We start from the raw sequence: 11,924 nt of genomic DNA, 5'->3' as shown, positions 1-11,924 counted from the left end.
GCCGCTCTTACATTTGCTCCGCTCTTGTTTTTTGAGCAGGATGAGCCCACCTGGTGCACACGTGCATGCCTACGTGTGTATACACATATATGCATGCAAATATGTGGGCATGCACACTCGAGGACACACGCGCTTGCATGTATTCCTATGCACACATGTGCACTCACACGTGTGGTTGTCCCCTCTCCTGCCAGCACCCGTTTGTCCCTGGGGTGACTCAGTGCTACCAGGCACACTGCAGCGCTGGCACCCACCCCTGGGCATGCAGAGCCCTGCAGAGCCCTGGCTCTTTCCCGGCATGGGCAGGATGAGGCCGTGGTGTCCCCCCATCAGGTGGGTGTGCGGACACCGGGCAAAGCCACAAGCCAGGGCAAGACCCAGCATGGCAGTCCCGCTGCCACTCGCACCACCCCAGCACCTTGCTCCAGTGGGGCCAGGTCCCATGGCCAAACTGGGGCTCTCTCCTGCTGGGAGCCTCTCTGCAGGATCCCCTTGCTCTTCTACTGACAGGAGCACCAGGCATTTGTCCCTTCCTTCCTCCTCTCTGGGGACAGTGGTAGCAGGAGCAGCTGCCTCCTCCTTGGGCTCCTTTGTCCAGGGACAGCAGATGGTTTGTGGAATCATGAAGCACCCCGGTTCCAAGCAGCATCACCAGCACCGAGATGCTGATGTGAGTGGCTTCACCCCAGCTCACCCTGTATGGTCCGCAAAGGACTTTCCTGGGAGCTGCAGTGCGGGAGCAGCCCGGTCCTGGTGCAGCGCCCCAGCGCAGGCTCCACTGGAAAATGCGCCCTGTCCCATCCCTAAGAACAGGGAGAGCGGGGCCGCTCCTCAGCCGTCAGGGCCCCCAGGCGCTCTTTCTCTTTGCACATGAGATAAAGCAGCTGTTTGCATCCCGTTTTGGCTCTAGGCAGCTGGAGCTTGCCCCAGTCCATGCACTCCTGCTGCGGCATGGCCAGGGACCTCCCAGCACGTGCCAACTCCGGCTGGGGACCCGGCATGTGCTAGCTCCATCTGGGAACCTCCCAGCGCGTGTTAGCTCTGTCTGGGGACCCGGCGCATCCCTGTGCCTCAATCTCTGCTGCAGGCTGGGGAGGGGGTGCTGCCCATTCTGCCGCACTGCCCCAAGGACCCTATGGCCCCATGTCGGTGGGGAGGACCCACATGGTCCCTCTTCCTCCCTCACATCCCTTCCGCAGTGCTCCAGCCTGGTGCAGTGTGAGGTGGTCCAAGGGGTCAGGGTGCCCCTGCTGCTTTCACCAGCACAGCTCTGCTCTTCCTTTCACCCTCCGTGGTGCTGCAGCAGCTCTGGGGCTCGGTACATGGGTCAAGTGTTTCCGTGCTCAGGGCCCCCCAGGCAGCCGGGCAGACCAGGTCCTCGCTGTTCTCCCACTCAGCAGCCCCTTGGCACCACCAGGCTCTGGCTGATGCTGCTGCTGGAGAGGAGAGGCCCCCCGCAGACAAACAGGTATCGACGGCTGTGGCCGCAGCGGGTGGATACTGTAGGTACCAATGGACACGGCAGAGTGCGGAGCAGATAGAGAGATACTCTAAACAGAGAGATGCCGCAGGAGGAATTGGGAGATAGATCCTGCGCCTGATCGATAGCCGCCGCATGTGCAGGGATGGCAAGATGGAGCGAGCCGCGGGGGAAGGTGCTCGGCAGGCAGGGACCTGCATTTGTCCCAGTGATGCTTCCAGACATGGCTCTGGTGCACGGGGGGCTGGTTTGGGAGGAGAGCGGAGCCGCATTTCGGCAAGGGGACCGAGTGGAGCCCTTGGCCACCTCCAGCTGCCCTGAAGGGGTTTGGTGCTGCTGAGGTGCCCTGGGGTCCTGCCTGGCCTCCATCCCATCCCCAAGGCAATGGGGGAAGCTCTGGGGTGAGGAGAAGCCAGGCAGAGACGTGGGGCAGCAGGGCTGTGCTTGGTGCACGGGGATGACGGGAGCTGGAGGAGCAATGGGGCACGCGGATGCTGCACCCCCAGGCACGGGACCCAGCCCCGCCATTGCCTCTCTGGAGCAGACAAGGGGCACTTTGGTTATGAGCCCTGGCCTGGGGTGAGCGCACTGGCTTTTCCCCCCACTCCCCACTCCGTGCCTCGGTTTCCCAACCTGAATCCAAGGACTGCAAGCCTCAAGGAGAGGGGAGCCAGTCCAACATGAACATGGGCATGGATGGGTCTGGAGGAAGAGGAGAGGAGGAAGGAGCAGTGTTCGCAGGTGGGCACGGACCTGCGGGACACGGGATCCATCTCTCACCCGCTGCTCACGGGAGTCACTTACCCACTCCGCAACAGGCTGCAGACGCGGCCGCAAGGGGAAGGACCCCTGCTTGGGAGCCTCGCACGCCTGGCGCTGCGGGACGGGACAGCCGCTGTCCTGCCCGGCACGGGGACGTGCAGCCAGCGCCACAGCAGCCAGCACGGAGGCGGCGGCAGCCCCAGAGCCGGTGCTGGGATCCCCCCGCCCGCACGGGCCTTATTGACACGGCCGCTATGGAAAACACTGCTGAGATTGTTCACACTAATGTTATTTAGCAGCAATATTTCCGTAATAAAAGAAATCAATGGGCAAGAGAAAAGACCTGTCCGGCGCTTTGATTTTCTCATTTTAATGGCATACTTATTTACTCCCACCACCGTGCCCATCGGATTTTCATTACGCGGCCTTCGCTGTAAGTGGAGCGGTATTGATACGAGCTGCTGAGTTAGCGCCTTCCTGCGCACGCCGACGCGGGATTACTCATGTTCCTCGACAGGCTTCCCGCGCATCCCGCGGTGCCGTCCGCAGCGGGATGGCTCTGGATCGCACCCTGCGCTTCCCATATCCGCATGGATGCGCGCAGCTCTGTCCCAGGGTGCTCTGTGCCGCAGGAGCCTCCAGTCTCCTTGCACACATGGATGTTTTCCGTCGTGTTTTGCCCCAGAGGACTTGTGGCACGGTGATGCTGCTGAGAACGAGCAACTCGCTACACTGATGCAGTGCCCGTGCAGCCTGAGCATGGCCCAGGGGTGCGCACCGCAGGGAAGCCCCAAGCAAGAGCCCAACCAACACATCTATAGGGTGAGCTGGCATCAGCCTGTCTGCTGTGGGCACGGATCCTCCCGAGGAAAGAGCTTCCCGGACTCCTGGGTCCCTAGTGGAAGTGCAGCCGCGACTCAGTCCTGGGCGATTACAACGGCAGCGGCCAGCGGAGTAACAGCACCATCTCCTGCCGGCTTGCGGGAGCGGAGACGGACCCGCTCCAACGCAGCACCCAACCTCCGGCACCTGGCAGGGCTCTTCCCAACCCCAAGAGTCCCCCTGCTCCAGTGCGGAGCCAAGAGCATCCGGACGGCGCCCGACCTCGCGCCCTTCCCGCATCGCAGCAGCGCTCCAGAGACTCTCCCAAGACGCCAGGCTGGTCGCATGAACATGTTTATTACTGACATCTTGTTCCGAGTGGCAAGTTCGGAGGCAGCCCACACACGGGTCTGCTGGTGGCAGGATGAGGGCGGTTGGAGGAGCGGCGAGAGGGACATGCTGCAGGCCTGGCGGCCAGGGAGGGCACATCAGCGCGGGATCTGTGCCGAGGGAAAAGCCCGGCACCCTGCGTGTCTCAGCTCACCCCACGGCCGGATCCCTGCGCTCTGTGGGGCCCTTCCCGGGACGCTCAGGCTGAGCAGGGAGCTGCTCCAGGCTCTCTGCTGCCGCGGGCAGCAGGGCCACCGTTCCCCCGCAGGCCTCCAGCCTCCTTGGGCACAGTATCGAGACGGATGCAGCGTGGATGGGAAATCTGGGGACTTGGGGGCATCTCAGCCAGGGGGAGCATTCAGAGGGGTGAGATCCTGTCCTGAGCTAATATAGAGGCCTGGGGGCCCAAGGCGCTTCCCGGCCGGTGCTGCCCAGCACCCACAGACACTACCTATGTGCATAGCCTGGAGGCCACCGCAGAACGGGCTCTCGGTTAAGGCGACAGACGGTGGCGCTCCCCTTTTGGGGGATGGATGGGGGACGGGACCTGGGGAAAGGGACCCTCTTCCAGCCTCTGCCCCCCAAGGCAACTCGCAGGCTGGGAGTGGGTACCTGGGCTGGGACGGATCTCCAGGATAGGGGCCGGGTGTCCCCCGACGGCCTGGGGTGTCCCAGCACAGAGCGTGGCCTGCGCCGGGGGACACCGTGTGCTGCCAAAACCCACCGGCTGGGATCGGTGCCACCAGGAAGAGCTGCCAGCTGGATGCGTCGCTCTCTGCGCAGCCCGGAGCAGCTGCCAGCCCAGCAGGGAGACGGGAAACCTCGCAGCATCCTTCACATTGGGTGCTGCCCACGGAGACGCCTCTCTGGGTGGCTTTCCCCAGGCTCCCTGCCCTGAGAAGGATGGTGCAGCCTGGCTTATACCAGCATGGTCTTCCTTACACCCTGGGAGCAGCAGAAATTTTGTGGAGCCTGGGGACAGTGATCCCAGGCTCCTCTGAGGGCACACAGGAGGCTTTATATCTTGCAAGGCCACTGTAGTGCAAGGCAGCTGCCCCCGGAGGGCAGAAAAGCGGGATAAGGCTCTGCACTGAAAGGGGGCAGGCAAGGAGGAGAACTCGTGATCTGCATTGCTGTGACTCTGCCATGGTCTGTCTGTCCTGGCACCCGCTGGCACACGGTGCAAGACGGGCCCGGTGCTCAGCCAAGCTGGCACATGGGGAAGGACAGGGAGAGGCAGGAGAGGCGCAGGGGATCTGCTACCTCTGCCAGAGCCTGATCCTGGGGAGGAGGATTAGGAGGAGGAGGAAGGCCGGGAGGAGAGAAGCACCCGGGTTCAGCAAGCCATGGTGCTGAAGAAGGCATTGGCTTCCAAGAGCAGTCCCTTGGCGTAGGCCCGCAGGGTGTAGAAGAGGGTGACGAAGTCCTGAGTGCTGAAGAGGGTGTCAGCCAGGGCAAAGGCGAGCGTGGAGGGGATGAAGCCCCGGCCGTACTCCACCATCCAGGTGCCTGCGCTCCACTGCACGGACGTGGCCTCTCCTGCCTGGTGCACGATGGTGTCCCCTGCCAACACACAGGTGGGCTGTTGCTCCCACTGCTGGATGGCGCCCAAAGAGGGGACATGTGTCCCAAACCGCAGTGCTGAGCACTCTGAGTTATGTGCCACACGTCAGGCTGGGCTCTAAACCCTCCCAGACTTGCTCACTGGGGAAACCAGTCCCTTCCCTATTCCTGGCACCCACTACAAGATTGGGATGTACTCAGATTATGAAGTCACCCATGTGGAGCTCTTGGCTTCTGCCAGGTGCAAGCAGCGGGCTCTGTACCACGGCACAGGATCAGGACACAGAGCAACCATGGACACAGCCAGACATGCAGGGCACCACTGCTCCCATGCTTACCTGGATAGTAGATCTCACTTCTGGTGGTTCCCTCTTTCCACTGCCGGAAGGTCCCCGAGATGACGGTGTCAGAGATATCTGCCCAGTACCGACCTGAGGGAGGACACAGGGCACCAGCTCAGTGAGTGCCTGGCAGGGTCCTGACCGAAGGGGAACAGCTTGGTGGCTCAGATCAGAGGTGCAGAGGGCTCTCCACAGGAAGGACACCAGCCCTAGAGCCTCAGTACAGCCCAGGAGAGCTCAGAGGTCCCACTGGGCCGGGACTGGTACCCAGACCCGCTGTGTAACTGGCTGCATCCCGACAGTCCAAGCTGCTTGGTGTCTTTATGCCCCCTTCGCTCCCAGCCCGTTCTGGCACTGGCTCCCTCACGAAGCGGTGGGGAGACGCGTTGCCAGCTGGACGCGCAGTCCTGGCTGCCCACAACGCTGTGAGCCGGGACCTGGCTGGGCCGCAGCCGAGGCAGCAGCCGCAGGACGGCGCCGCGCGAGCGACGCTGCTGCAGGGGCTGCTGCCCGAGCCCCGGCCGGCTGAATAAGACGTGCTGCTTATTTAGAAAGAGCAGCTTATTTAAAAACCCGCTTGTCACGGCTCTGCTCCGGGGGGCTGGCTGCAAGCCCAGCCTGCCAGGACGCCCGGGACAAACAAAATCCACGTGTCCCCGCTGATCCCCGGCTACCTTGCGACTGCCCTGCAGCCAGTTTCCCACCGCAGGGCTGGGACGCCGGGAGCTGCCAGGGCACCGAGCGCCAGCAAACACGGACTCTGCCCGGCAAAGAGCTGGCGGCCGAGCCGCCCGCCCCCACGCGCAGCGGCTCCAGCAAGAGGGGCTCCTTCACTGTGGGGGACCCAGCGTCCCCCACGATCACCCCAGCGAGGCTGGCGAGCCACAGCTCGGCAGTGACCATCTCCCGACACCTCCTGTGACACTGTTAACGCAGTCCCTGTGCCAATGACATGGATGACACGGAGCAGCGGGGCAGGCAGGGCCAGCGGGGACTCCGGGGCCACATCACGGTGGCCGAGGTGCGAGCAGGAGCGCAGGGGACTGCACGCAGGGCGGGTAACGCACCCAGCACCGGGACCCCCGGCTTACCCGAGTGTCCGCCGGTGTCGACGGCGGTGCCGAAGAGCAGCACGTACTCGGTGAGCGAGGCGTGCAGGAGGCACATGGAGCCCATCCAGCCGCCCGCGTTCACAAACACCCACTGCAGGTCCTCGTCCGGCAGGATGTGGCCCGGGTGCTTCTTGCGCAGCTCCACAATGATCTTGGAGAAAGCCAGCTCGTGGTCCAGCCCTGCAGCGCACAAGGGTGCCGTGAGGTCCCGCCAGTGCCCCCAGGACGTCTACGTCCTTCAGCAGAGGATCCAGGATCCCTCCAAAGGGGTTTGTTTCCCGGTCCCCTCCACCTGTGACTCTCCCAGCCCCACAGGGCCGGGTGTTCCCACTCTCCTGCACGCTTCCTCTGCCGTCCCCATCCCACCCACTGCTTCCAGCTCCAACCGGAGCCCCCTCCGACCAGTGCCGCTTCCCTGTTCCCAGTCTCCCCCCCATCCCAGTCTCCCTCCATCCTGCTCCCAGCATCCTCCCGGTCCCTCCTTGGTCCCGGTCCCGCTTCGTCAGGCCCAGTCACCCCTCCAGTCCCAGTGTCCCCTTGCTCCCCAGCCCACCTCGATCCCAGTCTCCCTCCCCATTCCTGATGCCCCGACCCCACTCTCCTGGTCACGGCCCCTTCTTGATCCCGATCCCCCCGCTCGGCTCCCACCTCCGCGCTTCCTCCCAAATCCCAGCCCCATTCCCGCGCCCTTCCCCAGCGCCGCTGGTGCGCGCGGGGCCTTGTCCGCCGCTCGGGCCTGCCCGGGCCACCTACCCGCGTGGTGCCGGGCGAGCTGGGCGATCTCGGCCGCCTGGAACTCGTAGCGCTTGGCGGCGAGCCAGGCGCGCAGCCCCTGCAGCAGCAGCACGAGCGCGCCCAGCGCCAGCCCGGCCCGCAGCGCCCGCGGGCCCGGCACCCCCATGGCGCCCGCGCGCCCCGCGACGTGCGCGCGCACGGGGGCGGGGCCTGCCCCGACGGGGCGGGGCTGGTATCGGGGGCGGGGCCTGCACCAACGGGGCGGGGTCGGAAAGGTGGGGGCGTGGCCTGAGGCGGCGGGGGCGTGGTCGGGAGGGCGGAGGCGGGGCCCGGCGCGGCGGGGGGCGTGGCCACGCAGGGCCATGGCGGCGGCCGGTGCCTTCCGGGCGAGCGGTGCGGGGCGGGCGCGGGTGCCGGCGCCGCCGCCACGCGGGGAGCGGGGCCGGGGGGAGCACCCGGGGCTGCCCGAGGACCCCCCCGCACATAGACCCCCGCACGCCCCCAGCGCGGGGCTGCGCCTCGTTGCCCCCCGGCTATGGAGCCCGCGGGCCAGCCGGAGCCGGGCGGGTCCCCGGGCGGGGAGGGCGCGCGGTGGCGGGGCCGCCGCGGGCCGGCGCCCACACGCGCTCCCCGTGTGCCCGCAGAGCACCAGCACGGCCGCTACAACCCGCTGCGGGACGACTGGGTGCTGGTGTCGGCGCACCGCGTGCGGCGGCCCTGGCAGGGGCAGCTGGAGCGGCCGCCGCGCGAGGACGTGCCCCGCTGGGACGCCCAAAACCCGCTGTGCCCCGGCGCCCGCCGCGCCAGCGGACAGGTAGCCACTGCGGCCGCCCCGCGCCGCCCGGGCTCGGTGGGTGCCCCGGCGTCACCCCCCGTGCCCCTCTGCGCAGGTGAACCCGCCGTACGAGGGCACCTTCGTCTTCCCCAATGACTTCCCCGCGCTGCAGCCCGATGCTCCCGAGCCCGGTAAGGACTTGGTGGGGACCGGGGACGGGGCCGAGGGGCTGTCCGCAGCTCGGCCACCGGCCCCTCTCTGCCCTTGCAGACGCCAGTGACCACCCCTTGTTCCGCGCGGCGGCCGCGCGAGGAGTCTGGTAGGTCCTGCCGGCTGCTCCGCTCTTGGCGATGTCAGCAGGGCCGTGGGGAAGGGGCACCCCCGGCGCCTCCTGTCCCCAGCGTCTCTGTCCTCGCAGCAAGGTGATGTGCTTCCACCCCCACTCCGACCTCACGCTGCCCCTCATGTCCCTGGCCGAGATCCGGGCCGTCGTGGACAAGTGGGCCGAGCTGGCGGAGGAGCTGGGTGCCGCCTACCCCTGGGTGCAGGTTTGTGGCTGCCGTGGTGGGACAGGGAAAGCGTCCTGGCGCTTTCGTTGTGCCAATGGGAGGACCTGGAGGTCCGTTACTGTCCCGGCACTCTGACCCGCTCTTCCCCATGCAGATCTTCGAGAACAAGGGAGCCATGATGGGCTGCTCCAACCCTCATCCGCACTGTCAGGTGAGTGCCCATCCCATGGTGACCTGCTCCCCACGGGACCCTGCAGCCGCAGACCCCCATGGGAGGATGGAGCTGATGCTGCATCCCCTTGAGCTGAGTTCTAGGCCCTTTCTGCAGGGAGGACCCCCCTTCCCGATGCTTCTTCCGCCGGTTTCCGTCTTGGGGACAGTCCCTGGTGGCTGCCACGTGTGTGGCTCTCCGCCTGGTGGCAGCACGGGTCTGTGAATGGGGAGCAGGGCTCGAGCACCCCTGTGTGCTAGCAGTGTCAGAGCCCCTTGCCTGAGGGGAGCGTGGCTCATTGCCCCCCAGCTTGACCTGGTTGTAGCTGGGGGGCTGTGGCATGAGCCTGGAGCGGCTGGAAGGGGCCAGGAAGGGGGCACAGCTCCCCGTTCATCCTGGTGCTCCCAGTCCTGTCCTTTTTGGTTCAGGGCCTGTCCCTGGAGGGCCAGGGAGGCTTTTTGCTCCACGTATCTTGTGGTAGCCCGCACACCACTCTGTCCCCAGGCAGTGGGAGAGCGAGGGGTTCCTGACCACAGGGAGGGTTGGGGAATAGGGCAGGTGCCATAGGATGGGCACAGGTCGGGGTTAGGGGGCAGGTAAACATGTCCCCAAGCTCTGCTTCCCTCCTGCCAGATCTGGGCCAGCAGCTTCCTCCCGAATGAGGCCCGGCTGGAAGACCGGACACAGCGGGAATACCGGAGCCAGCACGGTGTGCCCATGCTGCTGGAATATGCGGAGCAGGAGGCTCGCAGGAAGGTGAGGACAGCTCCGTGGTGCCTTCCCCTGAGAGCTGGGAGCACGGATGTGTGCTGGGCTGGGGGACAGGATGAACCCCCACCTCCCGTAGCTCCAAGTGGGCTCCGTGGGGTGAGGGTGCTGCGTGCGGCTCCGTTGATGGCGCGTCCCGCAGGAGCGGCTCGTGGTGGAGAACGTGCACTGGCTGGTGGTGGTGCCCTACTGGGCCACGTGGCCCTTCCAGACGCTGCTGCTGCCCCGCCGCCACGTGTGCCGCCTGCAGGAGCTCCGCCAGGATGAGCGGGACAGTGAGTGGCTTTGTCCCCGCGTGTGGGTGGGTGGCGCCTGGGCCCCCCTGTTGTTAGGAGGACCCTCTCCCCAGCAGCCTGGCTGCTGTGGGGGGTCCTGCTGCCCCACGGGGAGCAGGGCTGGCTGTGGGACGGGCAGGGGTCACTGGGGTGGGAGTTGGTCTCCCCGTTTGTGGTCCTCTGGGCTGGCAGGTGAGCCCGTCCCCTCTGACCTCCCCATCACAGCACAGGGGGGGAGAGAAACCAGTGCCTGAGGTCTGACCATGCCAGTGGGTAACTGGGACCTTTTCTGGAAGCACAAGGTGCCCAGTACCCTTGTGGCGCTGGCTGATCAGCAACGGGTGTTGATCCAGGCTCATCACCTAGAATCACAGAATGCTTAAGGTTGGAAGGTACCTCTAGAGGTCATCTAGTCCAACCCCCTGCACACGCAGGGTCACCTAGAGCACGTGGCACAGGACTGCGTCCAAGCAGGTTTTGAAGATCTCCAGAGAAGGAGACTCCACAACCTCTCTGGGCAGCCTGTTCCAGTGCTCTGTCACCCTCACTGTTAAGAATTTTTTCCTTAAGTTCACCTGCACCCTTTGCGTGGGGGCGGGCAGGCTGTCTCTTCCGTGTCACTGCTGTCCCTGGCAGGCTCGCAGGGCAGCTCGCTGTGGTGCTGCTGCTCAGGGACGGGTGCCCTGGGTTAAATGCCCCGGCCTGATGTACCACCTACCCTCTGGGCTGCTGGCCAGCTCAAGGTGCAACCAACCTCATGCTTCTGTCACAGGCCTGGCGTCCATCATGCAGAAGCTTCTCATCAAGTATGACAACCTCTTTGAGGTCTCCTTCCCCTACTCCATGGGCTGGCATGGTGAGTGCCTGGGCAATCAATAGACCCCAGGACCCTCTCCTTCACCCCATGGTGTCTGTTTGCCCCTCGCAGGGGATCACATCCACTGCTTGGACTGGGCTTGCTTTGCTCAGGCTTGTGGAGCTGGTGTGGAAAGCCAGGATTCCTGGGTCTCTGCACGGCGTGGGGAGGGGAGAGGACATGCGGGTTAGTAGGGAGGCTGAGCACCCACCAGTGGGATCAGCTGTGGGGAGGCTGTGCTGACCACCCTGCTGAAGTTTCCCCTACCCATAGTGTTCATCACCTGGGGGCCTCCAAGCACCAGGGTTATGGGGTGCAGGAGTGTGCCCCATAGCCTGTTTTCTGGCTGTTTCCCTTGGTGCCCTGAAGGCTGTTGTGCTTGTGCCCCTCGGGTTAAGCACGGGGCAGAGTGCCACGTCCTCTGTGTCCCTGTGCCTGCCGCAGTGGGGCAGGGAGCTGGCGGGTCCTGGGCTCACACTCGGCACTTGCACCCGTGGCAGGAGCCCCCACGGGTCCTCACCTGGAGGAGGACTGCGGGCACTGGCAGCTCCATGCCCACTACTACCCGCCGCTGCTCCGCTCCGCCACCGTCCGCAAGTTCATGGTCGGCTACGAGATGCTGGCCCAGGCGCAGAGGGATCTCACCCCGGAGCAGGTGAGCGCAGGGGATGGAGGAGCCCCACGTTCCCAGGGGCTGTGCAAATCCCTGGGATCTGTCTGTGCTCTGACCCTTGTGCTCTGCCCCGCAGGCTGCTGAGCGCCTCAGGAGCCTCCCCGAGGTGCACTACAAGCAGAGGCCCGAGGAGGCATCGTGACAAGGTGCCTGTGGCTTTGCTCGGAGGTGCCAGGGAGAGGAGTCACTAGGCTGAGACCTGTCTCACGCCTTTTGTGACCCCTCTCATTTCCTTGCCAAGGCACCTTCTCCAGAGCCTTGTCAAGGGCCTGCCTTTGGGCTAGTTTTGCCTGCTGGAGTAGAGGTAACCCCAGCCCTAATCCTGCTGCGTCCACATGCAGGCGATACTGTTCCCGCTGTCTTTTCTAACATCCCAGGTTGTGTCTTCCTCCAGAGTGTTGTTATCAGGACAAAAGACCTTTCCCTCCTCCCAAACCAGTCCCTTAGTGGTGGAGCTGGGAATGATGCTGGTGGTTTGCCTGTCCCGTGGAGGGACACTGCCTCTCTGGCCAATAAAACCCATGAGCAAAGTGCTTCTGCCTGTGGCCTGCTGGCTTCTGAGGGGGTGTCCGTTCCATAACTGCCCAGAGAGGGAATAATGCGGCAGCAGCAAGGAGGTCCCAGGTCTCCCTGTGACACCTGCTGCTGGCTC

The 11,924-nt window shown here is 65.0% G+C and overlaps 2 protein-coding genes across 2 annotated transcripts; one reads left to right on the top strand and one right to left on the bottom strand.

Moving 5' to 3' along the window:
• Positions 1 to 4,681: 4,681 nt before the first annotated feature.
• SIGMAR1 (sigma receptor chaperone 1) lies at positions 4,682 to 7,375 on the bottom strand. Its single transcript, XM_088532701.1, has 4 exons — positions 7,224 to 7,375; positions 6,450 to 6,650; positions 5,356 to 5,448; positions 4,682 to 5,017 (listed from the first exon to the last, which is right to left on the bottom strand). Exons 1-4 carry the CDS (start codon positions 7,369 to 7,371, stop codon positions 4,791 to 4,793), a joined length of 669 nt encoding a protein of 222 aa, XP_088388827.1. The 5' UTR covers positions 7,372 to 7,375; the 3' UTR covers positions 4,682 to 4,790.
• A 185-nt stretch (positions 7,376 to 7,560) lies between these two features.
• Positions 7,561 to 11,508, top strand: GALT (galactose-1-phosphate uridylyltransferase). The gene is made up of 11 exons (XM_088532693.1): positions 7,561 to 7,598; positions 7,850 to 8,019; positions 8,096 to 8,171; positions 8,251 to 8,299; positions 8,399 to 8,528; positions 8,644 to 8,700; positions 9,334 to 9,456; positions 9,611 to 9,743; positions 10,516 to 10,599; positions 11,100 to 11,254; positions 11,349 to 11,508. The coding sequence occupies exons 1-11, from the start codon at positions 7,568 to 7,570 to the stop codon at positions 11,412 to 11,414; spliced, it is 1,074 nt and encodes a 357-aa protein (XP_088388819.1). The 5' UTR covers positions 7,561 to 7,567; the 3' UTR covers positions 11,415 to 11,508.
• Positions 11,509 to 11,924: the final 416 nt, after the last annotated feature.

This window comes from Tinamus guttatus, unplaced genomic scaffold, assembly GCF_059628265.1.
Source record: "Tinamus guttatus ecotype Peru unplaced genomic scaffold, ASM5962826v1 Tinamus_guttatus_pri_ptg000466l, whole genome shotgun sequence".
NCBI classification, from domain to species: domain Eukaryota; kingdom Metazoa; phylum Chordata; class Aves; order Tinamiformes; family Tinamidae; genus Tinamus; species Tinamus guttatus.
The sequence above is the reverse complement of the archived record's forward strand: the minus strand, read 5'-3'. Positions and strand labels throughout refer to the sequence as shown.